Below are 27,529 nucleotides of genomic sequence, written 5' to 3'. Positions count from 1 at the left end.
TATTACTGTCATCCATTACGTTAATGCAGGCTACATCAACCAACACAAGCAATCTGAATGCATGAAAAAGATCATATTAGTACATTTGTAGCCACAATATATAATACACACACTATATATATATATATATATGTTCTTGAGATGTGCAGATCATGAATGTCTGCACATCAGATTCCTCGAGCCATGAAAAATCTCTCATAAATCATGTCCATTTGACAAGAAATTATTCTCTGTACCATCAAATATAGGACGCAATAGGATCATTAAAAGTAGAGGAAAAAGACAAACCTACGTAGTAATTTTTTTGTTTTTTGTTTTTTCTTTTTCAGACATTTGAGTTTTGTCGGTAAGACTAATCCACATCAGAGCACATACAATATCTCACAAGTGCGGTTCCGAACAAGTCCAACCAACAATGTAATACTTACGCAATACTTTTACATTCAAAATGCAACATCATGTAACAAATTACATCGCGTCACAGCTGTTTAAACCATTATTTGCATTTTCTTTCTTCAATTTATGAATTTTTAAAATTTCAAGCATGAAGCCCAAATAGCTTATAACAGACATCCTAGCCCATTGGATCAATTACATACAAAATTTCACCCTTTCTCCACCAATCATTCTCTCTTGTCCGCCACTCCCAACCTATTACAAACAATTTGTTTTTTCATATTTTATATTATTTTCACTATTATTATTATTATTAATATTAATTATTAATTTTAAACAAATTGACATTAAAGACTTGGAACACCTCGTCTTCCTTTGGACATGTCACGAGCACCTTCGAGTTTTATCTCGTAGTCTCAATCGACCGACACATAGCAGAAGCTTTAGGATAGTGTCTATGCACGCCTCTCGTTATGAGGCCAACCTATTCCTTCTGTTTTATTTTCTAATTCTTTACTTGTTTTATATTGTTAATTAGCAATACATTGGATTATATTTAATGTTTATTTAATTTATTTGCATATTAGCATTATTTATAATTATGCATCAATTGTGCTTTTTAAATCACTAGTTCATTGTAATTGATTTCTTCACTGAACTTGTTTTGCAATATTTTCTTAAAAAAAAAAAGAAAAAAAATCATGTAATGGGTCATGAAATTTTATACATTATACATCCATATAATATCTAATTAAGTAATACATCCCAAAAAATAATTATTCATACTTAAGACCATAAATTGATGTCATAACCAAGGACAAAACATGCAAAACTAATCCTACATTGTGAAACCACTTATGCAAATGAAGACTAATCCATGGTTCGTCGTGATACACGACCCTTTTTCAAGTTCGATATGTGACTCTTATTAGCAGTTTACACTGACTTTGTCCGAGTCCGTTACACCGCGATCGTAACCAATACTGCGAACCATGAATTAGTTGTATCATATATGCTTAAATTACAATTTCTTATAGTAATTGAAGAGCATGATCATATGATCAAGAAAAAAAAATATTTACAAGATACATCCCGGTGCATTAATCACTACATCTACAAAAGAACTACTGAGAAATTACACGAATAAAAAAACACTAATACTAATCACTTGCTACAAAAAAAAAAGGGAAAATTACATATAAATGGAGTCAAAGTTCCATATTTACTTAGAGGCTGAGTCAAAGTTCCATATTTCTCTAAAATGGATTGCTGAGGTGGCACATGGTTTTTTACTGTTTAGAAATTGTGGTGCCTAAAATACCTTTCCGCGAAGGTACTACTTTTTCTTCGAAAGTACTACTTTTTGGTGTCCAGGTACCATGTTTTTTAAACACCCGCGAAGGTACTACTTTTTCTCCGAAGGTACTACTTTTTTAAACTGAAGGTACTACTTTTTTGAACTGAAGGTACTACTTTTTTGTTAGGGAAGGGCATTTTAGGCACCACAATTTTCTAAACAGTAAAAAACCATGTGCCACCTCAGCAATCCATTTTAGAGAAATATGAAACTTTGACTCAGTCTCTAAGTAAATATGGAACTTTAACTCCATTTATATGTAATTTTCCCAAAAAAAAAAACCCTCAAAAATTAGCTTATTTCGCCATTGCTGGAGCTCATATTGGAGGGGCAGAGGTAAAGCCGAATTTATCAGACAGCTTTGTTCGCGTTAATGGTGAAAAAAGCTCCATCTGATGGAGGAATTGTACGTCGTGAACCAACGGGTTCTCTGCTCTACGGGGAGGGGAACCATAGTAACACGATGGTGAGCACCCGGTGCAGGTAGATTCTCGTCCATCAATGGCCTGCATTAAGCATTCACAGTAAATATCCATGGAATCATTTCTAGTCATGGCCATTAATCAGAACTCGTTAACAAAAAAAATGTATCAACTTTTATCGAAAACCTTTTCAGAAATCATGTTGAGAATTCCACTCCTTCCATCAATTTTCGGCTGGCTGGTGACACTGTTAGAAAATGAAAGTTTTTTTAGTGATTAAAATTTCAAGCATAAGTTACCTACATGTCAGCGTTCAATGACGCGAAAAATGAATGACAGAACAAACAAACCTGTGTTTGCTACATCTGAGGGGCTTGAGGAATTCGGGTATGGCAGAACCGAGACGACGAGGCTTTGGACAAACGACAGGGAGGTCATTGCTAGCAAACCCTAGCTTGGTTGTCTCTAGACCTGTGTCAACAAGGTTGCTTTTCATGGCTAGAATTCGTATGAAGAAATAAATTAGTAGTAATATTTTGAAGTCTCTATTTGTTTAGGCCACAATTCATATATATGGTAACAAAGTAAAAGAGTAAAAAAAATACTAGTTGAATTTGAAGATCAGCCACAAAAATGTGATAGAAAAGAGAGAAGCAAGTGAAAAATTACTGAGGAGTTGTTGGAGTGAAGGAGAGAGAGTATTTGTTTGGCTGAGAATGGTTATAGGTTTGATGTCCTGTTTTTACTGTGTTTCTCATCCTGCCTATATTTCATTTGGTCCTAGTAAGTTCCCTGTTCCATGATTGAATTTTTCCTTATAACCCCGTTTATTCTTATATTATATATATATATATATATATATATATATATATAATTAAAACTTTTTGAAAGTTTTTCTTTTTTCTTTTTCGACACGTGATTTCATGAACTATCACGTTAATTAGCAGCGTGGTGAGACGTTTAATCGTAAAAGTTGTGATGGTTAAAAGAAATAATTATTGTTCATGCACTTGGCGCGAGTAATCTTTTTCTTTTTCCTCAAAAACAGAAAAAAGAAAAGAAAATAAAATGTACCATATGATGCATTATTGATGATCAATAATTATTGATCATATTTTAGCATGAATAGGTGTTGATCCTAATATTTCTAATTTAATAGCTGCATTAATTTTTGGAATTAATATTTGGGTTGTGTTAAATAAAGAAGTAATCAACTTATATGGATCAATAAAAGGAAGGAGTAAATCAATGTTTAAGACTGATGATCAGATTAGATCAAATCAGTTCAAGGTCTTATAATTGTTACACGTGTTCGGTGGTGAATTATGAGTCCTCTAAGAGTCCCTATACCACCATCCTTCAAGGGAAAGAAAAAATAATAATAATAATAATAATACCAAAGCAGGTTGAAAAACACAACTCCAAACCAAATTCACGTTACGAAAACCTTAAGCTAAGCAAACTTGTCGGGCATTACCTGATGATCTAGTTAGTAGAAGGCCCAACTTCCAAAGTGGGTGTGCCCATATTTTAGTTTCAGACCTGTCCAAATAATTTTGAGAGGCCCATATCAAACCTTCGTCAAATTTCAGTAACATGACAATATATACATGCACACACATTTGGTGAAATTATCATATTATGATTGGCCCACTAAATCAAATTTCTATTTAGTCAATAACATGCCATATATTTTCCAATAATCACTGACCATTTTATCAAATTTCAATATATAGTCCTTATTTCGACTATGCAGGCCATTGATGTCTTTATTTTTCAATAAATAGTCCTTACTTTGTTTTGGCATGGTGTTTGAGTCTCATCGTATAATTATAATAGATAAATGTGTTAGCTTACTATAACGAAGAATCAGAAAATATATAACACATGTAAAACGAAGTAAATGAATAAAATAACAATCTATTTTACAACTTAAACTTTTAAAGTCGGATATAAAATTTGAATAAATTTGATGTTTACCACATATAAAACGAAGTAAATGAATAAAATAACAATTTATTTTACAACTTAAATTTTTAAAGTTGATATAATATTTGAATAGATTTGATGTTTACCATGAAGCATTATACATCATTTTTGACATTTTCTTTTGCATATCAATCAGAAAATTACAATCTAATTCATTTATCGCCACCTATTTTAATAATATTACTATTTAATTACAAAGTCAAACCCATCAAATAAATAGGACTATTTAAGTATTTATTTACCTATTTTAATAATATTACTGTATCACTTACAAAGTCAAACCCATCAAATAAAGAGGACTATTTATTTACCTATTTTAATAATATTACTGTATCACTTACAAAGTCAAACCCATCAAATAAAGGCTTAAATGTCAAAGAGCTTAATTTTCAACATCCATAAGGCAAGTGGTGACTTGAAACCGAATACAAAGGTCCAGTTGGTTTGGTTCCAGAGAAATGGAAGGAAAAAGAGAGAAAATTTATGTAGAGAAATGGTATATTATGTTTATTATAAAATTTTGGAAGGAAATGGAGGGATACAAAGAATGCACGACTGAATAGTTTTGCTATTGTTCTAAAAATGGGTGGAAATGGAGGGTACAAATTACATATCATTTGTAGTTTTGCTATTAATCCAAAAATGAGAGAAAATGGAGGGATACAAATTAGGCGAATGAGTAATTTTGCTATCTCCAAAACATGAGAGGAAATGAAAGGAGATGAATGCAATGCTTAATGGAACTCATTTAATATCAATTTTGCCCTTATTTTGATAAAAAGATAAAATCAAAATACCATATGATCGGTCTCCTTTCTTTTTTGTTAAGATTGTCACTATGGCTAATGAGATTTAGCACAATCTTTTATATTTGTCTTACCACTTGTGTGATTCTACAAATTTACTTTATTTTGTTTGTAAAATTTTGTCTCGCCTCTTAAAGTACCCCACTATTTGCCAGCAAACACATACAATCTCCGTGCATGTGGGTGATTGTCGGAAACATTTCATGAGATGACCCAAAGGGATTTAAACTACCACTAAAATTGAGGTGAGGGTTTTTGTCGTTAAGCTATCTCCTTACGACTACACACACAATTCAAATCAGCTCAAGGAATTGCAACACTAAACGAAATTTAATAATTTGGTAAAGTTGAAACAATTCAGCAGGCACTCATTTGGAATTAGAGGGTTACAAACCTCATTTTTTTCATGGACTCGACAAGTTCTTATATATAAGTACCGTGTTACTCGAGTGATTAAGTTGCTTCCCCTATTTGGGAGTTCGTGTTCGAGTTTGCACCCTTTGACTATTAATTCCTAACATTTTTACCATGAAAAAAAAAAAAAATTAATAATAAATAAACCCTTACCAAAATTGCGCAATTCTTGAGCCCCACGAGTTCTCACTGTAATAGAAAAGCTTATCCAAACTAAGCCACAAGTAGAATTTAAACACCTCATGAGTGCAAACTGGAAAGGCAATGCCAATAGCATGGATTAGAAAAAAGAGGCCATTTAGTTGACTATGCCACAGCGCGCGCGCGCACACACCCAGTAACAAAGACTGCAATTTTGACTTTTCAAGTTGGGCTTTTTAGTCCATCACAGAATGCAAATTGGTGTAATTGACACTAGTGATTCCACACTTGCAATCACTAAAGTCGAATCAACTTTTTTCAACTTACCAAAGGAGGGCTTTTGTTAATTTCAAATGAAAAATATTATTCAATGTATACAATAATTATGCAATCTTTTCAAGGAATTGCTTCATACTTTGGTGGAGAGGGCTTGTTACTCTGGGAATTTTGAGTGTTCACATCATTTTTCTTCTTTTCCTATTAAAACAGAAAGAACTGAGACACGGTTGAAAAAGTACAACTGTCACCACACACAAAACACACACACAAAACACACACACACACACACAGAGTGCATGATTCCCTAGTAATAACTAGTCAAATTGAATTTTGGTTTATTTTACACATGCAAAGTCATAGATAAATATGTGCTTATTTGTCCACACACGTAGTGCATGATTCCCTAGTAATAACTAGTCAAATTGAATTTTGGTTTATTTTACATATGCAAAGTCATAGATAAATATGTGCTTATTTGTCAATCAGAGTTCGAATCTTTTGGCACAATTTTGTATCAATCAGAATTCGAATCTTTTGGCACAATTTGGTATATTATTACCATCCCATGAAATTTTTAAAAAACATAAAAAATCACTTTTGCCCCTTTTACCCAATTTCCTAAGTCTGTCCCTGCTTATTACATCGAATCTACTGGAATAATAACAATATTGTTATATATGAGTTTGGTCAACTTTCCAATGCTATTGAGATTACAAAAAGATCTTAATTTTCAAATGTCATGTAAAATTACTAATTGTTTCAAAAGTTGAAGGTGTTAAAGAATGGACTCCATTACGAATATCAAATATATACCAAGTTGATGTGTTGAACTATAGTGCTTGTGTAATTGTGTTCATATTTAGTTGTGTATGTCAAAGTAATTGATGGACCTTTTGAAAAACTCCAACAATGCACCTGCCTCATTAAAAAATAAAAAAAGAAAGAAGATGATCACACCCAATGGTCCAATGAACCATGCATGTTGCACTAACCATTAATTTTTTATATGTCAATGTTTTGATAATTAGTCCAATAAACTAATGAATTTATTTGGAGAACTATAGAAATGTTGAAACATTGATGAGACAATTAAGAATCAATCTCATATTCATCCTTTTTTTTCTTCCCATGTATTAAAAACCAATTGGAGGGACTAGGGAGCACTATTAATTCAACAAGTTCTATTAAAATGTGTAGATATGCCTCTTGCTAATATTATATACATTGTTATATTACTCATCTGCAATATATATAATCTATCACAATTATATATTAACGTGTTTTAGGTACCAATTGACCTATAATTATTTGACTAAAATTATCTATCACGATTATATGCGACAAAAAAAAATACATTATATACTTATTTTTCAATCAGGCGCGATATAAGATTTTATTTTTTTCCACGTGAAATGCATTGTGCGAGTGTAAACCGTCCATTAGTCATTGCACAATTGATTAGATGTTACTAATCATAATTGACTATGTTGATGTTGAAATTGCATGTGTATGCATTATCTCAACCGTGGAGTGTTACGCTAAATTTATTTTCCTATGAAAATGACATTATGCAGTTTTTTTCCAATTCAAAAGTAAACACAATGTGAATATTAGCAATTGTTAAGTGATGCTCTTTTTCCAATTATTTCTACAAAATCACTTTTAGTGCCTAGTGATAAAGTGGATCACAATTATCCAATCAAAATCATTTGTTTATAATCACTTTTTTTTTTTTTTTCAATAATCATCAAAGTAAAGTGATTATACTAGAGAAAACAAATTAACTCCTAAAGTGACGATGGAAGAGAGAGAAGGAAAAAGGAAAAAGGAAAAAAGAAAGGAAGAAAAGAAAGAGAGGGAAGGGTGACTGTGATGTTTGGCTGATTTATAGGTAGGGTAGGGTTAAAATAATTGTAAAATTACTTTACCAATGTGAACTCGCATTTTGATATATGTCATGTATGTATATTATATATTTTACACTTCTTTCTTTTAATTTGTGGTTCCTTTCCTTTCCACATCTAGCAAGGCAGCCAAACAATAATTTGACATAACCCATGTGCTTAAATCTAGTGTAGAAAAAAAAAAATCCCAAATTGGCAAAAAGAAAATAAAAAGAAAAGGAAAATCCATGTTTGAGAGAGAGAAATTAATGTTGAAGAAATTTTGGATCATATAGTGGTCATGTTGATATTCAAATGCTTAAAAAAGCAAGTTATGGTGTCATGGTGGTATGTTACTTGGATGTGAATTATTTTCCAATTTCAATCATGTTTTAATTGTTGTTATTATTATTATTGTTTTCAATTTTAAGCTTTGGCAAGTGGGATGTTGTGTAAATGCTATATGGTCATAGATGTACCTTTAGATACAACAAATCTATAATATCTTACTTTGAATTGTTATCTAGATATAAGTATTCCACTTTAATGATAAGTTTTTGACCTTGTTTATTATATATATATATATTTTTTTTTCTCATTTTTTGGATTGGTTCAAAGTGGATCCATTTAACTTTAGCCAAATTAAATCTCTATTTTAAAGTTGAATTATGAAAATATATTAATAAATTTAGTTTTGACTTTTTCAATCTAGATTTTTTTTTTTAATTTTGTGGCATTCATACAACATTGAGACAATGATATGCCTTGATCATTTGTGTTAGTAAAATAGTGAAAGATAAACATTAATAAGCATGTTTTGCTAAAATTCATATTAAATTCACCATTCAAATTAAATAATCTTTAAAAGTTCAACTACATTTACAAAAAATATATAAAAGTAAAATAAAAAAATCACACCACACATTGGCGTTTTGTGTCATCCCTACTAGCCATGACAAGAGATTATAAAAACATTGTTTAAATATTTAAAAAAAAATCATATCTAGTATTAAAAACATTAATGCAGATTCACTGAACTAAGTAACCATCCGCACACATACAGAATTAATTATGAATCTTTTATGATAATTTGTTTTTCAAAATTAATAGATGTTTTCATTTTTTAGTGATTTATTATAATGGGTGGACCCTTGTCTATTTATCTAAAAGTTCAAGTTATCTAGTCACCTTCCCTACTTGAGGTGACTCACTTGGACGCCTTCTAGGCCGGACGCTTGGCGTGATACCGGATTAAGGATACTCAAGTTATTCGATAGTACTGCATACTTACCTAATTTTACCTAATCATTTTTTTATCCGAATTCGATATGGTACAAATATTTTCTTGTAACACCCTTGCATTTGAAGGCATGATTACTTGGTGAAATGCAAAGTTTACTTTGTGGGATATTCAAAAGGTGGGCTCTAACTTTTCGCATGAATGAATCTAATCTAAGTAGATTAAGCATCAAAAAGTGGGTTTTTACTATTCAGGGATATTTACTGATTCTATCTATCTCTAAGTAGATTAAGAATCAAAAAATGGATTTTCACTATTCATTTTGTGGGATATTTAAAAGGTACGTTGAACTTTTTTCACGGATGAATTCAAGCTAAGTAGATTAAGCATTAAGGGAAAAAAAAAAGATTTTCACTATTCATTTTGTGGGATATTTAAAAAGTGCGTTGAACTTTTTTCACCGATGAATTCAATCTAAGTAGATTAAGCATTAAAAAAAAAAAAAAAAAAAAAAAAAAAAGAATTTTCACTATTCATTTTGTGGGGTATGTAAAAAATGTGCACCCGAACTTTTTCTATGAATGAATTCAAATGGCTATTCTACAAAAAATGAATAGCCATTAATTTTTCACGGATGAATTCAATCCAAGTAGATTAAGCATTAAGGAAAAAAACAGATTTTCAGTATTCATTTTGTGGGATATTTAAAAAGTGCGGTGAACTTTTTTCACGGATGAATTCAATCGAAGTAGATTAAGCATTAAAAAAAAAGAATTTTCACTATTCAATTTGTGGGGTATTTAAAAAATGTGCACCCGAACTTTTTCTACTAATGAATTCAAATGGCTATTCTACAAAAAATGAATAGCCATTAAACCTTGATGGCTGTTCATTTTGTTGGATATTTAAAATGTGCACCAAAAAAAAAAAAAAATTTAAAAAGATTTTCAGTATTCATTTTGTAGAAGAGCCATTATTAAGGCACTATTTGATAAAATTAAAAAAGAACGAAAGTGTCAAATTTTTTAAGAGTTAAGTGGTACTTGTAAATTAAGAAATTTTTAATTTTTATTTTGGAAATTCAAGTGTTAATCACTATTGTAACGACCCACTCTACCACGTGGTATGATATTGTCCGCTTTGAACCCGAGTCTGCACGGTTTGACTTTTGGGCTTCACCCCAAAATGCCTCATGCCAATTGGAGATGACATACTTACATATAAGTACTTCACCTTTCCTCTACCCAGTTCGTCAGTGTGGTAGCATGTCAGTGTCTCTCGCACTCGCCCATGGCACACCTGCCCACAGGGTCCTCATAATCCACCCCCTTGGAGATCCGATGTCCCCGTCGGTACACTTCCGGCTGAGTCAGGCTCTGATACCATTTGTAACGATCCACTCCACCACATAGTATAATATTGTCCGCTTTGGGTCTGAACCCGTACGGTCTTGCTCTTAAACTTTACCCTAAAATGCCTCATACCAATTGGAGATGACACACTTACATATAAGCATTTCACCTTTCCTCTATCTAGATGATGTGAGACTGTGCATCCGTAACTCGCCAGTGTGGTAGCCTGTCAATATCTCTCGCACCCGCCCACGACACACCCGCCCACAAGGTCCTCACAACTATGTACTTAAAATTTTAAATTAATTTTTAGTAGCATAATTTAGAAACATGATATTTAATTGTGAATGTCTTTGTAGCCCAACTATTGAATTGTTTCCTATTGTCTTTGAAAGCCGGACCTCAAATTTTCATATCTCTAACTTTTAATTTGACTTTCTTACTGTAAAAAATATATATACATATTTTCCTTACAAGTTGGGGAATTAGTTTTTTTATTTGTTTTAGACTCTTCAAAAAGTTCAAAATTTTGTGCAGCATGTTGTTTTCTTATATATAATAGGTTTTGTACCAATCCTAGAAAGATCTAGACAGAGATTAAGAGGAAATTCTCTATTGTAATTATTCATCTTCTCTATAATGAAATTGTTCGGTGCAGTCCGTAAACGTAACAGTAATCCATTGAGTGGATCACAGTAAGAAATTCTGTATTATAATTCTTCATCTTTTTCATAATGGATCACATTACTTCGGTGCATTCGTTTGAGTGGATCATATATCTAGCGTTGATTGTGTGATTAGCTCTTTAATTGCATGAATATTTTACTCTACAAACATCGTTGTTAGGATTTTGCCACAAAAATATATGTTAAATCAAAATTAGATGTGTAAGAAACAATGTGGTTGTAGTTTAGTGGTAAGAATTTCATGTTGCGGCCGTGGTGACGAATCCCAACAGCCACTTAACTTTGTTTCTTTTATCAAAATGGCAATAGCCCGATTGGTACAAGACCTCCCAGCCAGCCCTCCTCTTTAAAGGAGAGGTGGGGTCACGGGTGTATTTGTTTCTTTTATCAAAATTGTAATAGCTCGGTACAAAACCTTCCAACAAGCCCTCCTCTCTAAAGGAGAGGTCGGGTCACGGGTGTATTTTGTTTCTTTTATCAAAATTGCAATAGCTCAGTTGGTACAAAATCTTCCGGCAAGCCCTTCTCTCTAAAAGAAAGGTCGGGTGTTGAGACTCCATGTGGGCATAGAACGTCTAAAAAAAAAAATTAGATGGGTAAAAATTGGAATAGAGAATGCAAAAATATGGACAAATATTTTTAGGTACAACGTGTTGCTTTGTACAATGTCAGTAAAATAAATCTTCTTTCTTCAAATTGCATGAAAACACTTTCTAGAAAATACTAAAAGCAAGCAACTTTTTTTTGAGTGGATTCTTTTTTAATTAAATTTTACTAACATCAACGACATAAAAAGAAGATTTTGATGTAAAATCAAAGCAACACAATGTTCCACTACAAAACTTTTTAGTTGGTGAATAATCTATGTCAATGAGAGGTTAAATGTTGCTTAAACTATATAAGTTTAAATAGTTATTATTATTAGTTATTTAAATAACATTTGGTTATGCAATTTTTTTCTTTTGTTGCCAAATTTCAAAAATAAAGTTATATATGCTGATGTCAGTAAAATAATTTTGAGACTTTAAATCCTTGAATAAAAATTACTATTTGATTTCTTTACTTGGTTAGAAGAATGACAAAATATAAATGAAAACCGTAACATTGGACCAATACATTCATTTTTGTGAATTTTCTCTACTCTTTTATAATTATAGTGTCAAATTATTGTCAATTCATTTTTTAAATCTTATTTTCTAAATCAAAGTGGTTTAGAATTTATTTTTCAAACTCTATGAAACATAACATGTTTCTAAAATACTGTATGACTTTGTATAAGCTCAAATTTTTATTTTTTCTTTTGGTTATTTTGAAAGAATGAACATGTTTTGCTACCAATAAGAGATTGAATATAATATACATATTATTTTTGCATGTATGTATGTTATATTATATATTATATGTTATCATATTTATCTCATGAATAGTTTTAGGTCCGTGAAAAAACTAAACATTAAGTACGAAAAATTTTAAAAGCTGAATTTTAAGTGTTAATTTTTAAAAAATGGAAATTAAAAATATTTTTTAATATCTTTTTAAATTTTAAATGTTTAATTGTGTCACTTAAAATCTAAACTATTAAGAGCTCTTTTGAGATGGTTGTTGAACCACTTAAAAACACTTTTCTTTATTTATTTATTTTAAATGTATTTGATAATCATTAAAAACACTTTTCTAATTATCAATTTTAACTTAGTAGACCTTTTGAATGAAGTTAAAATTTCTAACTTTTACAAGTGCAGATATTAAAGCTTCTATATTTTAGATAACTATTTTCTCCTGAGTAAGTTTATTATTCTTTTGTTAAGTTATTATCAAGTATTGTAACATTTGAAAAAAAAAAAAATACATTTTTTTTAAAGGACATTATTGTAAAATTAGTTATAAAGTGTTTAAAAAAATATTATTATCAAACAGACTAAAAATTATTTTAATGGTAAAAAAGACTATAATGTATTACAATTTTACTGACAAAAATGTTTTTTTTTTTTAATCATCAGCAACGCCAAACGATTCTTGTGTGATCCTTCAAAGTGCATGATCATTGTTCATCACCTTGTGTGTACTATATTATTATATACACATATATTTAAAGAAAAATACATAATAATATATATATAAAACTGTATTTTTAATTGAAATGTATGTGCAGCCCAATATATATATATATATATAACTGTATTTTTAATTGAAATGTATGTGGAGCCCATGATTACTCATTTTGGGCATTGCTGGCTTTCAGCCATCGAATTGTTCACTTTCTTTAAAAGGGTCTGTTTGGAGAGAGAGAGAGAGGGGAGATAGAGTTTTCCACTACTTTGATCAATCGAACACACTAATCGTGAAAACTCCCTCCTCCCTTCTTACCCTTCAATGACCTTTATCTTTTATTCATCTTCTCTCTCAAAATCACCCACAAGGAAACCTAGAGGAGAGAGAAGACATAGACACCTTCAATCAAATAAACCGGGTGTGTATTTATATATATGATAATATGTATGTATGTATTTGTGTATAGAGTGTGATTTGAAGGATCTACAGATCTAACGCTTTCATAGCCACATGGGTTGCTCTATTTCTGTCAGATCTCCACCGTATCCATTTGATATTGTTCAGTAGCTGACCAGAAACACAAGAAAAACGTGTATATCATACTGTGAATGCCTCCTCTCCTACTGTGAATTCAGGTGATTATTGATGTTGTTTTTCAAATTTATATCTTCTTTGTTGCTTTCTGTTTCGGCATTTAAAATCCACCTTGTATTGGGTGTGTGTGACCCAAGTAGTTGTCTGATTCAAGTGTGTATAACCTTTGCTTTTAGCCAGAAATCTTTGTTGTTTATGATGTTTTCTTTCAAACTTTAGGGATTGTTAAGATATGGGTTATAATTCTTCTCTTTTATAGTCGAAATAGAGATGGGTTCAAGATAAGAAACAGTTTTGTTCTCATTTAAGAAGAAAAATATAGCTAAATTTGGTTAGAAAGCTAATATATTTCATCAATGATTTGATCCAATCATCTAAATATTGTGGTTGTTAGTTTAATCTTTTTTTTCTTTTTACTTGTTATTATAGTTATTATTTGGTTTGCAGTGAAGAAGGCTGGTGGATTTTTTTGATTGGAGTGGTCTTTGCATCCATTTGGGATGTTGAGGAATTGAAGGTAGGCTTGGGTGAGATGAGGGATGTTATCAAAGTTGATAAAATTCCTGAAAGCCTGCTGGCGGCCGGCATCAGACCGATATGTGCACAAGGGTTCCGACACAGCTGGGCGGCAAGATGGGCTCCTTTGGTACAAAGACAGTGGACAGCATTTGACTGGTGAATTCTCAATGGCTGTTGTCCAGGCCAACAATCTGCTTGAGGACCAGAGCCAGATTGAATCCGGCTCGTTAAGCTTGCTCGATTCTGGTCCGTATGGAACCTTTGTTGGAATATATGATGGTCATGGTGGCCCCGAGACATCGCGCTACATCAATGACCACCTTTTTCAGCATCTCAAGAGTAAGTGAACTAGAACTGAATTTGTAACTTCCTGACAATAGAATGTTTTGTAAAGTTCTGCATTTTTTAGTTTTCATTATAACTAAGAATTCCAAGAATTGCTATATTTTTTTATGCATACCGGTGGCTGTTATTGTTATTCATATATTCATTTGGAGGTGGTGCTTTGGCGGTGATATAAAATCTGTGTTTTGATCACTGACGGTTCAGTTGCAAATGAAATTTGCAGGGTTCACCTCGGAGGAACAGTCCATGTCAGTGGATGCAATACGGAAAGCTTTTCAAGCAACAGAAGAGGGGTTTCTCTCTCTTGTTAGTAAACAATTTCCTGTGAAACCCCAAATTGCAGCTGTTGGATCTTGCTGCCTAGTCGGTGTGATCTGTGGTGGGACCCTTTACATAGCCAACCTTGGCGATTCTCGTGCTGTTTTGGGGAGGCTTGTCAAGGCAACTGGGGAGGTGCTTGCCATCCAGCTTTCAGCAGAGCATAATGCGAGCATAGAGTCTGTCAGACAGGAATTGCATTCTTTGCACCCGGATGACCCAGATATTGTTGTTCTAAAACATAATGTTTGGCGTGTAAAGGGCTTGATACAGGTATGTTGTTTGCATGAGTAATGGTAGCAGAATGTCTAATTGAACATAGGTTATTTTTATCTGTTATGCTAATCTATGGTGTAAATTTTAAATCAGAATGCTTTATTACTAAGAGATCAAAGAATTTAGCGGTTTACTTTTATAAAAGAAAGAGAGTGTCTCGTAGTGGATAAGGATTAGTAATCCTTTTAATTTGAAGTTTCTAGTATAATATGATTATTTAGGCCTTAGCTGATTTTTGGTGTTCACAGTGAGCAAATGTTATTCTAATTGGAGCTTGTAGCTAGCCAACTGAAGGTTGAAGGAAGAGTGGAAGGATTCCTGGTTCTACACTCACTTCTACCTTTTGTTAGTCTTTCTTGCTTTCTTCTTTTATTGGCTGATCAAGAAATTGATAGGAATTACAAGTCCTTTAAAGAGCCGTTCAGAGCTTCAATGACATTGATCTGATATATAAAATGCCTAACAAAGATTCCACATTTATGGCGCTGTAAGTACAAATTATTTCCCAATTCCCGAATTCAAGTTGTGAATCCTTGAATTCATAATGATTTATCATTCTTTGAATGATGGATAATCACATGTCATTTAACTTAGACAACAGTAAACCAAAATATACCTAATACTGAATGAAAACTGCTAGAAAGGTGCACAACCAAGAATGAACCTACAATATTAAGTAAGGATAACAAACTCTTGCCATATTAATTAGTTTGTTTTTGTTATTTACTTGATAAGTGTCCTAGTTATAAGGGGACATTCGAACGAGTTCTTAAAAAACTGCTTTAGTCTTAAACTATTAAGTTTGTGATATATATACACTTGTTAGTTTTACTTTATTTAGTTAAGAGACTAACTAGTTTAGAATTTCTTAAAGGAATCTTTTCATGTATAAAACTTTAAACAACATATCTTGAAGGATGTAAAATAAATTTATAGATTTCTTGATTTGCATTCCTTAAAAACAAAAACAATGTAATACAACTTTTTTATTTTAAATTATTACTAATATTTTGTGATTCCTAACATAGAAGAAATAATACATTACTTGTAAGTTGTAGCTCATGCGCCTTTCCCTATTATTATGACTTATGAGATTAGATTTTTATTATTGCATCAATAATGGCCTTTAGCATATGTGGCGCTCTGGAGACATGCCTGCTCATCTTGTTGCTTTCTCACTTCCGCTCTTTTACTCACTCTCGAGCTGTGCGACTTAGGTTTGAACTAGTCCAGGTGGATGCCACGAGTAAAGGGTTAGTTCAAATATTATTTATTTATTTTGGGTACTTCTGTTTTCTTCCCCTTTCTTCCTTTCCCTCTCTATTTTGAAAATCTATCATAGTTGAGTATACTGGCCACTAGGAGCCCTTTCCCCATCCCCGTCCCCATTTAGCAAAGCAATCTCCATCCTCACGAAAACCATTTAGCGATGGATCCCATACCCCACTCCCATTTAAATTCCCTTGGCAGCCCGCCCCACCCCCTTTAAATTCCCACTAATTCAATTTTTTTTAGCATCTATAGACCTATATATATATATAGCAAGCTTAATATATTAATGTAATCTTCACAAGTAAATAAATGTTCATACTTAACATCCATACTTTCTAGTTCACAAACATCACATAAATAGAGAAATACATAGCAATTTTACCAAGCAAATCAAATAATATATTCATGGTTCATGAAATAATCCATCAAACAAAAATGAGGTAAGAGTAGAATTAGGGTTTAGGTTAGTAAAAGGTATTTTAGTATATTTAATAAAGTACTATATGGTAGTAATTTTGCAGCATAAATGGGGGTGGGGGTTGGCTCCCTACCCCAAATCCGTGCAGTTTTTTACTCCCTCCTCCCAAATTTGCCGAACCCGATTAAGCATCCCCCAAATGGGGGTGGATCATTTTGCCATCTCTAGGTGGGGAGTTGGGACTGGAAGAGGTAGTTATCAATAAAGGAACAAATTACATAAATCAACTATTAGCCTATTAGGCCATTTGTGCTTTATTTTATAGGATTTTAGGCCATTTGTACTTTATTTTATAGCAATCACACACATGTTTATTGAATGTGGTATGGATTTGTTAATTCAAGGAAAATTAAATTGTCAAATGATGGATACACTAGCACTTGTTTCATTTAAATACAAATGGGGAAGTAGCTCCAAGTGGCACTTGGTGTTGAAGTTCTATTTGGTTCAAGTTGAGGGACAAAGGTAAGAATAGTTTCAGTATAGGATATAAGGGAAAATGTTATGGTCTCTGAGTCAGAAAAATATATTACTATATTGCATTAAACAGAAAGTACGATTTGTATAAACCCATTCCCTAGTAGTCGTGATAATGTGTTCTGGAGTTCTGTGTTATGGTTTGTGTTTGGTGACATCCACATGACTTGATTCAAAATGAGACAATATGTTGGGATGAAATTCTCAAAAATGTCTGTCTTAGTGTGGAAAGTGATAGGTGGTGCGACAAGTGTGGGAATGTTGTTAAAAGGAATCTAATCCTAACTTGCACAGAATCGAGTGAATAAGGATGCAATTTAGGTGGACTGTAGTTGACATACCACAAGCGGGCTGGCTTGGGATGTTAGGTTCCGAAGGTTAGTTCATGATTTGAGTTTGAGCTGGTATGTCTAAAGGGGCCAGTGAGTCGATGGATCATGTCAGGATCTTTATGATTAATAATTTAGTGAAGAGCAGGCATGTTACCCTTAATTGTGGTTGATAATCTTATTCTCTGCAGCACTATGCAGCCCTTCGGTTTCTTTTTTGGCATTAGTCTGAATGGCATGGGTATTTCCTAGGTCTAGTGTATCGCCTTTGTTATCGGAGTTGTGGGAGGTAGTAGAGTAGGGAGGAGGAAATTTGAAGGCTTGCGTGCTGCCCCTCTTTGCTTGAGGTGGCAGTGGGAGGTGGGGAGGAAAAGTTAAATTTCAAAAACGTTGAGGAGCCCATAGAGTAAAGAGTAGTCTTTTTGGTGCCTTAAAAGCTGGGTAACAAGGAAGGGTGGAGTACTTATCCATTGAGTCTTTCAGATTTTTGTTGAATTGTTTTCTTAAAAAAATATTTATTTCTGTTCGCATCATGTGTGGATATGAGCTGTGCCTCCTTTTTGACACCTTTGGTAAAATATATATTTACTTCTCTAAACTGAAACAGATGTGGCACACGATTTTTTTTTTCTCAACCTCAGTCTGTTGTAACTTCTTCAATTTATTAACATCCTTGAAAATTTTGAATATATGTTGTATTTTAGGTCAAAAATTCTCTCCAAGTTGTGCAATATCTGAGGCGTATTATTTCTACTGTATCATACATCATTCTTTGCCGAGTAAAAAAGGACAAATTATGATTCATCAAGGAATTCTAATCTCACTGCACTTGCGTCGCTCATTGGTTCAGTTTTTGTACAAGCGCCACTTCCGAAGTTTTAGACACTGTGTACCATAGTCCTAGTTTACCCAGAATAATTAAATGTAACTGTCTTTGTGGCCAAGGATCCTTTCGTTTTCTAGGGGCAAAGCTTTCAAAATGTGATCTTTATCATGTCATGTGATATTTTTTAAAATGGAGTCTCGATTATATGTTGCCAAGACAATTTCTTGTCATGCCGGCTCTACATATGGTTTTTGTAATTTTGAATTCGGGATATTCAAGGATGGATCAATTAATCCAAATGGGAAGAAAATTTTCGGATTAGTTTTAGTTTCTCTGATTGTTATTTATGATTTTATATATCTTTGACGAGGAATAGGAACTCATAGAATTTATTTTGTCATGTGCTTCTAAACTTTGTGGCATGATTTATCATGACATATTAAGTGTGTCTTCTCTTTTGGATTAATGGTCTTGCAGGTTTCTAGATCTATTGGTGATGTATATCTAAAAAAGGCTGAATTTAACAGGGAGCCTTTGTATGCTAAGTTTCGTCTTCGTGAACCTTTTAAAAGACCGTTGTTGAGCTCTGAACCTTCAATTTCTGTCAATGAACTCCAACCACATGATCGATTTCTAATATTTGCATCTGATGGGCTGTGGGAGCACCTTAGCAATCAGGAAGCAGTAGATCTAGTACAAAAACACCCTCACAGTGTAAGATGTTAATCTCAGCACTAAATTATGCATTAATGAACAGATATTGGCTTCTCACCATTTTTCACTAATATCAATATTTCAGTGTATGTTAAAGAGGTTGACAGTATAAATTATGCTATTCATTTTCCTTCTTTTGGTTATCACTTAAATATTCTGACTTTTGTGATATATGTATGGTACGTAAATTTTTTATTTCCCTAGGGTAGATATTTGTTGCATAATTCTTATTTCATGCTTCTCTATTTGATTTTTGTTGATGCAATGCATGGTTGTGCGCTTTTAATAATGAATGAGACTGGCATTAACCTTCATTTGAATTATTCAAGTACTGAAAATTTGACCATTCTCCACATTTTTTATATCTTTGTGGTAGCATAAGCAAATGATTATATGTTTATCTGTATTTTATTTTTTTCTTTGTCTTTCTGAAGCTCAGAATGTATTTATCATCTGTAGCAAAAGTTTCCTTCCACATTTTGCTATGGTGAGGTATGAACGAGAATCATATGAAATGTACGCATTGGACCATTGAAAATGTATGATGGGATAGAGGTCATCGACACACCTGAGTTGTTGGAACCTCAACGTCATATATGCAAGAGAAAAAGGAACCGAGAAGGGGGGAAAAAAAGAGAGTAAACTGATATTTACTTGTTTTTCGTCATGCAGGGAAGTGCTAGGAGGCTAGTGAAAGCTGCCCTGCATGAAGCAGCTAAGAAAAGGGAAATGAGGTACTCTGATTTGAATAAAATTGACCGGGGAGTCCGCAGGCATTTCCACGATGACATTACTGTCATAGTTATATTTCTCGATTCAAATCTTGTGAGTCGAGCGAGCTCAGTCAGAGGCCCTACTTTGTCCCTGAGAGGGGCTGGCGTTAAGCTACCTTCAAAAACGTAAGCCCCCTCGTGCTATTCCCTCGTGACTTGGTTACCACTTAATGAAGTCCAAAGTTTTTCCCTTCGTTGTTAGTTATAACTATTGCATCATCCTTCTCGGACCACCTTGTGATGATAGATCCAAGAGAGATAAGAAAAGGTTCCTGCCATAATTTATTCTTTACTGTATAATGTAACATTTAACTTTGAACAAATACTTGTGTACTTTCTGAGCAGTGAGAGAAAATATGAAAGAATCAGGGAAAGATAGCTTCAAAGTGACACTGGAGTTTCATTCTTGAGGACAATCTTCTCTTATTCATTTTGCTTGCCTTTCCCAATTACTTTACTTTTGTGTCTTACTGTATATTGTGTAAAATTACATTTCTGGAGATCGAAATTTCTATTTTTGCTGTTTGTGGGTAGGGATGTCAATTTTTACCGCCCCGCCGGGGCCCCGCCCCGTCCCGTCCCGCCCCATTAATAACGGATATGGAAACACTTTTTATACCGTTGGGGCGGGCATGAATACAAATTTTGTACCCATCGCGGGTCACGGGGCGGGTAAGGGTTCAGTATACATATCCTAGGGGTCCCGCCCCGTTAAGCATATAATTATATTATATTATATATATATATATATATATATATATATATATATATATATATATATATATGTAAACTTGGTATTAAATTTGCATTTGTTTTGGTTATGGTGGAAGTTGGAGCTTAGAATTTTTTGTGATTTGGTTGTATTAAACTTTTATTTTTGTTTATTATGTTATCCGAATTATGTTATATTCATGTTATTTTTTTTATTTTTGTTGGAATACATAATTTCATTTATGTTGTGCCATTCCCAGGCTTTCCACATTCAAATAGCAGGAGCTTAAGTTCCAAAAAGTGAGAGAAAAAAATTTGTTAGCGGGGTGGGCACGGGGGCATAGTATTTCCCAACGAGACGGGGCTGGACATGAAAATTCAACCCGTCGAGGGTCTCGGGGCGGGTATGGACTTGACAAAAATTATAAGGGGCGGGGCAGGACTTAGGGAAACCCGTTCCAAACCCGCCCCGTTGCCATCCCTATTTGTGGGTTACTAACCTGGACGGAATATTTGGGGGGAGATTGATCCTTTATATCTCTGGAGCGAGGCTGCCTTTTCACACTATTTCGGATATGAAAATTATGGGAAAGATGGGACCCATTTGTCAACTGTCCCTGTCGAAAATAGGAGCGCATGGTTTCATAAAATCACACGATTTTCCCGATTAAATCAAGCAGCTTTACGATGGTGGTTTTATAAAATTGCACGATTTTCCGGATTTAATAAGCAAGTAATATAAGATATAGCTATGTCATTCAGGCCTTGCCCTGTTTTACTATTATTATTATTTCTTTGAAATTCACTTTTGAAAGTTTACCCTTTAGTATTTCTTCCTTAAAACCTGATTGAAACCTGCAACTGGATAATTGTTGCTATTTTGACGAAAATTCCCTGAGGTGGTACAATGATGGAAACCTAATCTTTGTGGATCAAGGCGAATAAGAGGTACGAAATACTCCCCTCAAGTCTTAATATGTCGTAAACAAACGACTTTAAGATGAGCAATGATACATTTTTTGAATGCTGCATAATAATTACGTAAATAGAGATGTCGGTCTTACACACTTATATTAGTATAGTAGACATGGGCCCACGTTCACACTTCCACTCAAATCAACCCCTCAAAAAATTATTTGCACTCAAAATGATTTGAATTTTAAACTCACAATACACGCACCATTCAAATTTCGAAAGCAAGACATCAAGGACTTATTTCCTGAATTCCTGCTAACGCTGCTATATCCTTGGATATATATATATATATATATATATATATATATATATATATATATATATATATTATAATTTCTTAAAATGATTTTAAGTTTGTTAGTTCTTTATTTTATAACATAAAGAATAAGTTGCTTATTTGCTGCTAAATTTGGCTTTGATTCTGTTTCTTAGGGGCCGTTTGGCAATCATGGTTGCTTTGACCCAAAGCAGAAGTAACATTTTCACTTTAAAGTGTGTTCAACACTATTTCGAAACTTGTTTGGTAACGTAAATTTGTTACAAGATTTTTGGAAGTAAAAACGTGTAAGCATACTTTATAAAAAGTGTTACAAGTTTGAAAAATTGAATGGCTAGTTAAAAATGTTAATTTAGGAGAATTTTTGAAGCAAACAAAAGTATCATTTTGATGTTTCCAATTTTGGCATCAATTTTGAAAGTGTACTATTCAAATGACAGCAAATGTTACCAAATATACTTTGTGCTTTTGCTTTGTTATAAATATATTAGCAAAAAAAAAAAAAAAAACGAAAACAAAAGCATTAGCCAAACAATACCTTAATGTTAAAAACATTTTGCTTCTATACCTTATGAAAATGTTTCACGTGATTAGGTTGTAAGAAATGACAAGGGGCTGTAGTGAGTTGCATTTCCTACTATGCAATATGATGCTTTTCATATAAAAAAAATTTCCTCTTGTAGAGCCGTAAAAGAATTGAATTGTTCATGAATAATTTGGATTCTCTACCCAGCACATTTCTCTAATATAGTGCAAGTAAAAATACCTTAAATGTGTGTTTGTATATATATATATATATTGCTTTCTTTTCTCATCGTGCAACTTTATATATTCAACTTTCTCCTGCTTCATTTGAATTTCTTCATGTCGTTGCAAATCTTTTCTTGCCTTCTCATTTATTGGAATTTATTTATTTATTGTCTCTGACATTTCAATGCTTTTTCTCAAACAATGCCCAATTGCATTGTAGGTCCTTTGAGATCTCATGTTTATTCTTAATATAATTATATTTATTTCATTCGATAGTCAAATCACCAATTTTACATCAAAAGAAATGAAACCTTGAATAATTTTAAGACAACTCAAACCACAAAGAAAACAACTTACTGAAACAAATAAACAAAAGAACTATTTCGAAATTCAATCCCAACAGGCAGATGATCGGTGATGGCTAAACAGTGATCGACTGTGTTGACGTCATGCTGAATTATGAATTTGTAATGAACCAAACTACAAAAGTATTGTTCCAAAAATTTAGAACCAGACAGAAGCATTAAGATTTAGGAGAGCGGACTCCAATTCAACGACAAGAGGGATGGAGGAAATTCATCACATGTTAATGCTCATAAGAAAACAAAAGTAGTATGTCTTATACATGTAAAATTATGACACGACCAGTCCACCTATTAGTATTTTGATCAAGCCATATGCCACAACTCAGACACATTTAAAACAACTAATAGCTTAAAAAAAAAATTAATAATATGTTTGGCAGTGAAAAGGGAATGAATGAGCCTCTTAACCAACCTCAGCACAGCAAAGCACCCGTCCTTTATTCTTCTAGCTTCACTCGCTTGCTACTCAACCTCTCTGACACCTCAACTCCTTTCCTCTTTCTCGCTTCCTTGATGTTGTCTAATTCAACCCATTGCTTGAATAGATTCCAGATTTCCAACGCTCGTTTATCAAATTGCTCTATTATAGAGCCGGGGCCGATATCAGTATAGGCAGATCGCCGAATTGCATTCACGATTTGAAGCAGTCCCTTATGATTGACACATAATCTGCATTTGTGGCCCTCCGTGCATTCTTCAAGGCATTCAAATTTCTCAAAATTAGGAATTGCACAGCCCTCCCCAATGGGAATTGCACAGCCCTCCCCAATGCATTCAAATTTCTCAGACTTGGGAATTGCACAGCCCTCTCCAATCCATTCAAATTTCTCAGGCGTGATAATTACTCCATCGCATTCAACATTTTCGAATCGCTCGATTTGGTTTATGATTTCGAGTAGTTTCTCACGATTTGGGAAGTCTTTTGAGCTTTCAAGTAGTTTCTTACGAATTACACATAATATCGTGCATTTGTGGCCCTCCATCCATTCTTGACAAACATATTTCTCAGGCTTAGGGATTGCACAGCCCTCCCCAATGCATTCAAATTTCTCAGGCTTAGGAATTGTAAATCGCAGCGTAATGCATTCACAATCCTCATACTTATGAATTGCAAAAGACACAGACTTAAGAATTGCACAGAGCTCCCCAATGCATTCAAATTTCTGAGACGTAGGAATTGCTGTGAACACCCCACCAATGGAATCAAATTTCTCATACTCATGAATTCCAAAGAACACCCTAATGTTTTCAAATTTCTCAGACTTAGTAATTGCACAGCCCACCCCAATGTTTTCAAATTTCTCAGGCTCAGGAATCGCACGGCTCTTCATGCATTCAAATTTCTCAGTCTTCGGAATTGCACAGCCCTCTCCACGCCCCATCTTTTATCCTTTTTCTTCAATTCTATAAAAGAATTGGTTCAAGAAAAATAAATAAATATCACATCCTATCATTAACAAGACCATTCTTAAATTTAACAAAATATAAAATAAGAATCCTCATAAAGACAATGGAATTAAAAGTTTCCGACCTCAATCTTTCTTTATATCAGACTTCAAGACTATTTATCATTATTTATACATAATACATTCATAAATTTGTATATCTATATATGAAAACATCTACATTATGTATACATCAATAGTTGTATATCTATATATGTAAATATCAATTGGGAAGAGAGGCAGCGTGCGTAGGGATTGAAAATCTAACCCTATTCCACCCTGATTGAAAAGAAAAAAAAATAAATAAAAAGGTCAGACAGACAGAAGAAACTGAACTGTTTTTTTCTCGGTAAATTTGTTTAGATCTCTGTTTTACTCTCAAGAAACTGAGAGAAACTGATCTGTTTCGTGCCGATCCATAAACTAACACAGTACAAATAAAATTAAAAAAAAAAAAAAAAAAAAAAAAAGCAGAAGAAGAAGAAGAAGAGAGCTTACCGGTGAAATCTGCTGATGCTTCAACAAAAAGATTCACTCCTTCGGTTCTCCGACCCCTTACAAAAACCCTCGTTTCTAAGGCCTGTTTCGGGCTCCCTCAACACGGGTTAAAAGTACACAATAAGTTTCTTTTCTTGGCTTTGTTTGGAATCAATTATTTTTGGATTTGGAAAAGGAATCAGAATTAGAAAAGGAATTGGAATTACAATGAAATTTCATTTCTATGTTTAGAACCAATTGAATTTGAAGTTGGATTTAAAAGGGAATTTGGAATAAAAATAATATTATACCATTTTTGCCCTTGTTTAAATGATAAATAAAATATTTATTTTATTATCAAATATGCTCCAAAGTTACATCAAATAGACAAACAAAAAGAAAAACTAAATGATATAACTGAAATATAAAATTTACTTATTTAACAAATCATGTAAAAAAAGAGCAATTATTTTTTAATTAAAAAACTAATTTATTAAACATCACCAATATACTTAAAAAAAATCATTAAAAAGTAAAATAATCTTTGTAAACAGTTATTTGAGAGAGCGGTATGGAGTTAGTTAAATAATGTTAGAGATATAGATATGCTAGTATATATTTAATAGGACAAGATTAAATGAGAAGAAGACGGTTGGAGATTGAAATAGGTTAAGTAGATATTGTACAAGGTTAATTAAGATAATATTGTATTTATATTCCAAATCCCGTCCCGTCGTTTTAGATTGGGATTGAAACACATCAAAAATAGTATTTGAAATCTTTTTACTTTAAAATCCCATTCACAATCTAATGATCCCAAACACTGTAAATCCTATTTCTAAATCCAAATCCCATCAAATCCAACATTCCAAATACAGAAAATCACTGAAAAATATATAGGAAAATAATATTTTTGACGACTTCACGTGGTAATAAATTATTGGTATTTTCTAGCATATTAAATTAATTCCTTTTAGACAAAAATATCCTTTTATATTTGCCTTATATGTCTATCTTAATATATCAGCGAATCTATAATAATTTCTGGAATGATCCTTTCTTTTCTTTTCTTATAATTTTTTTCTTTTCTTTTTCTATTGTTTTCAACTAATATCGTATATGGCTAATTTGATTTTTACCCCAAAGAGAGAGGACAAAAACGAAAGGGAAAAAAAAAAAAAAAACAGAGAAAGAGGAGAAAGATTTGAAGTGGGATCATGGTTATAGGCTTTAACAGAGGTATGAAGTTGGCTATGATAGAAGACAACATTACAAAGGTATGTTAATGGAAAAGGCAATGAATTGTTGGTGGCTGAGCAAATTTCAATGGAATCGAACTGAGTATGGGGTTTTCCGGCAACCAATTCACGCATGTCTCTCTCTCAATCCTCTGCACAGCCCACTCCCTTCTTTTATGACACGATTTTAGTTTTATCCCTAGTTCTTCTTAATTGAATTTTTGAAAGAGATAATATGTTTTCTTTGTATTTTTTGATAACTTTTTTATTTTATTTTATTTTATATATGCTCTCAAATGCAGATCCACAGTATGATTAGGCTTTGTTCACTCACTCCCTACATCCTCAATTTTTTAATTTTCTCAAACATTCTGATCTCTCTCACTCCCTCAATTTTCTAGCACAAACTTGAAGCCCTGACCAAATTGAGATTACTCCCATTTGTTGATCTTGGCTTCAAAGGCTAAAAAGATGTTTACAGTAAATATTGATGGTCGGCTAAAAAAGTATTGTTATTGCAGAATCAGTGTTCTAATGTATCAATCCTTTGGGAATGTTGAAATTAATCAACTACCCGGTTGATGAACACTTTGGCAATCGATAGATAATGAAAAGGATGTGATTTTGAAGACCAGGCTTTGCTAGGAATGAGAGAGAGATGCATGATTTCTTTAGTAGAAAATAATAAAAATTGTGATTTTGGTTGAGAGAAAAATGGGGAAAGAAACTTGTTAGTACACTCGTCTTAAAGTGGCCTCCACGTAAGAGAGTTGTATGATATCGGTTTTTGTATAGTCGGGTGAAATGAAAAACGACATAATTTGATGGCAAAGAACCTTTTTCAGTCATCACATCTTTCAACCTACACCAGTTTTCTTGAACTTTTTTTTTTTGAAGGACTTTTTCTTGAACTTCTCCCTACAGTTTTTTTCCATTATCCAAGAAAATGATGACGGACAGATTGTATGAAACGTTCTTTTTTTCCATAAGAATGGATTAAACAAGAAATTTTTATTCAAAATGCAATGTGGAATTTGAGAAATTATGACGACCCAAAAGAGAATTTGCAGCTACAACCAAGAATCAATGAAGATAAGGAACAAATAGAGAAGCCAAAAGTATATAATATATAAAAGTAGCGGTTATTAGATATCCTGGGCAATTAATATATATATATATATATATATATATATATATATATATATATATATATTTTCTGATTGGGTATTTTTTTTTGTCTCCTAACTCTGAAAAAGGAATTGACATTCCAATTCCAGCAAAATCCTGGGCAATTAATATGTTCTGTATATTAAAAATAAATAAAAAATTCTTCTTCACCCAGCGGTCGAATGG

At 32.8% G+C, this 27,529-nt stretch overlaps 2 protein-coding genes across 3 annotated transcripts; one reads left to right on the top strand and one right to left on the bottom strand.

Moving 5' to 3' along the window:
• Nucleotides 1-13,235: 13,235 nt before the first annotated feature.
• Nucleotides 13,236-20,408, top strand: LOC132266545 (probable protein phosphatase 2C 60). Of its 2 annotated transcripts, XM_059767443.1 has the most exons (6): nucleotides 13,236-13,435; nucleotides 13,551-13,652; nucleotides 14,059-14,469; nucleotides 14,699-15,066; nucleotides 18,929-19,165; nucleotides 19,838-20,408. In XM_059767443.1, exons 3-6 carry the CDS (start codon nucleotides 14,151-14,153, stop codon nucleotides 20,066-20,068), a joined length of 1,155 nt encoding a protein of 384 aa, XP_059623426.1. In that variant the 5' UTR covers nucleotides 13,236-13,435; nucleotides 13,551-13,652; nucleotides 14,059-14,150; the 3' UTR covers nucleotides 20,069-20,408. The 2 variants fall into 2 exon arrangements, with proteins under 2 accessions (XP_059623426.1, XP_059623427.1); XM_059767444.1 differs by having other exon boundaries at nucleotides 13,236-13,652; nucleotides 14,041-14,469.
• A 2,809-nt stretch (nucleotides 20,409-23,217) lies between these two features.
• LOC132266544 (uncharacterized) lies at nucleotides 23,218-27,217 on the bottom strand. The gene is made up of 2 exons (XM_059767442.1): nucleotides 24,960-27,217; nucleotides 23,218-24,420 (listed from the first exon to the last, which is right to left on the bottom strand). The coding sequence occupies exon 2, from the start codon at nucleotides 24,396-24,398 to the stop codon at nucleotides 23,454-23,456; it is 945 nt and encodes a 314-aa protein (XP_059623425.1). The 5' UTR covers nucleotides 24,399-24,420; nucleotides 24,960-27,217; the 3' UTR covers nucleotides 23,218-23,453.
• Nucleotides 27,218-27,529: the final 312 nt, after the last annotated feature.

Source organism: Cornus florida, unplaced genomic scaffold (genome assembly GCF_030987335.1).
Source record: "Cornus florida cultivar Cherokee Brave unplaced genomic scaffold, ASM3098733v1 CherokeeBrave_3.0.0_Hap2_Chr07, whole genome shotgun sequence".
NCBI classification, from domain to species: domain Eukaryota; kingdom Viridiplantae; phylum Streptophyta; class Magnoliopsida; order Cornales; family Cornaceae; genus Cornus; species Cornus florida.
Note: the sequence above shows the minus strand (reverse complement) of the source record. Positions and strands in the feature narration are given on the sequence as shown.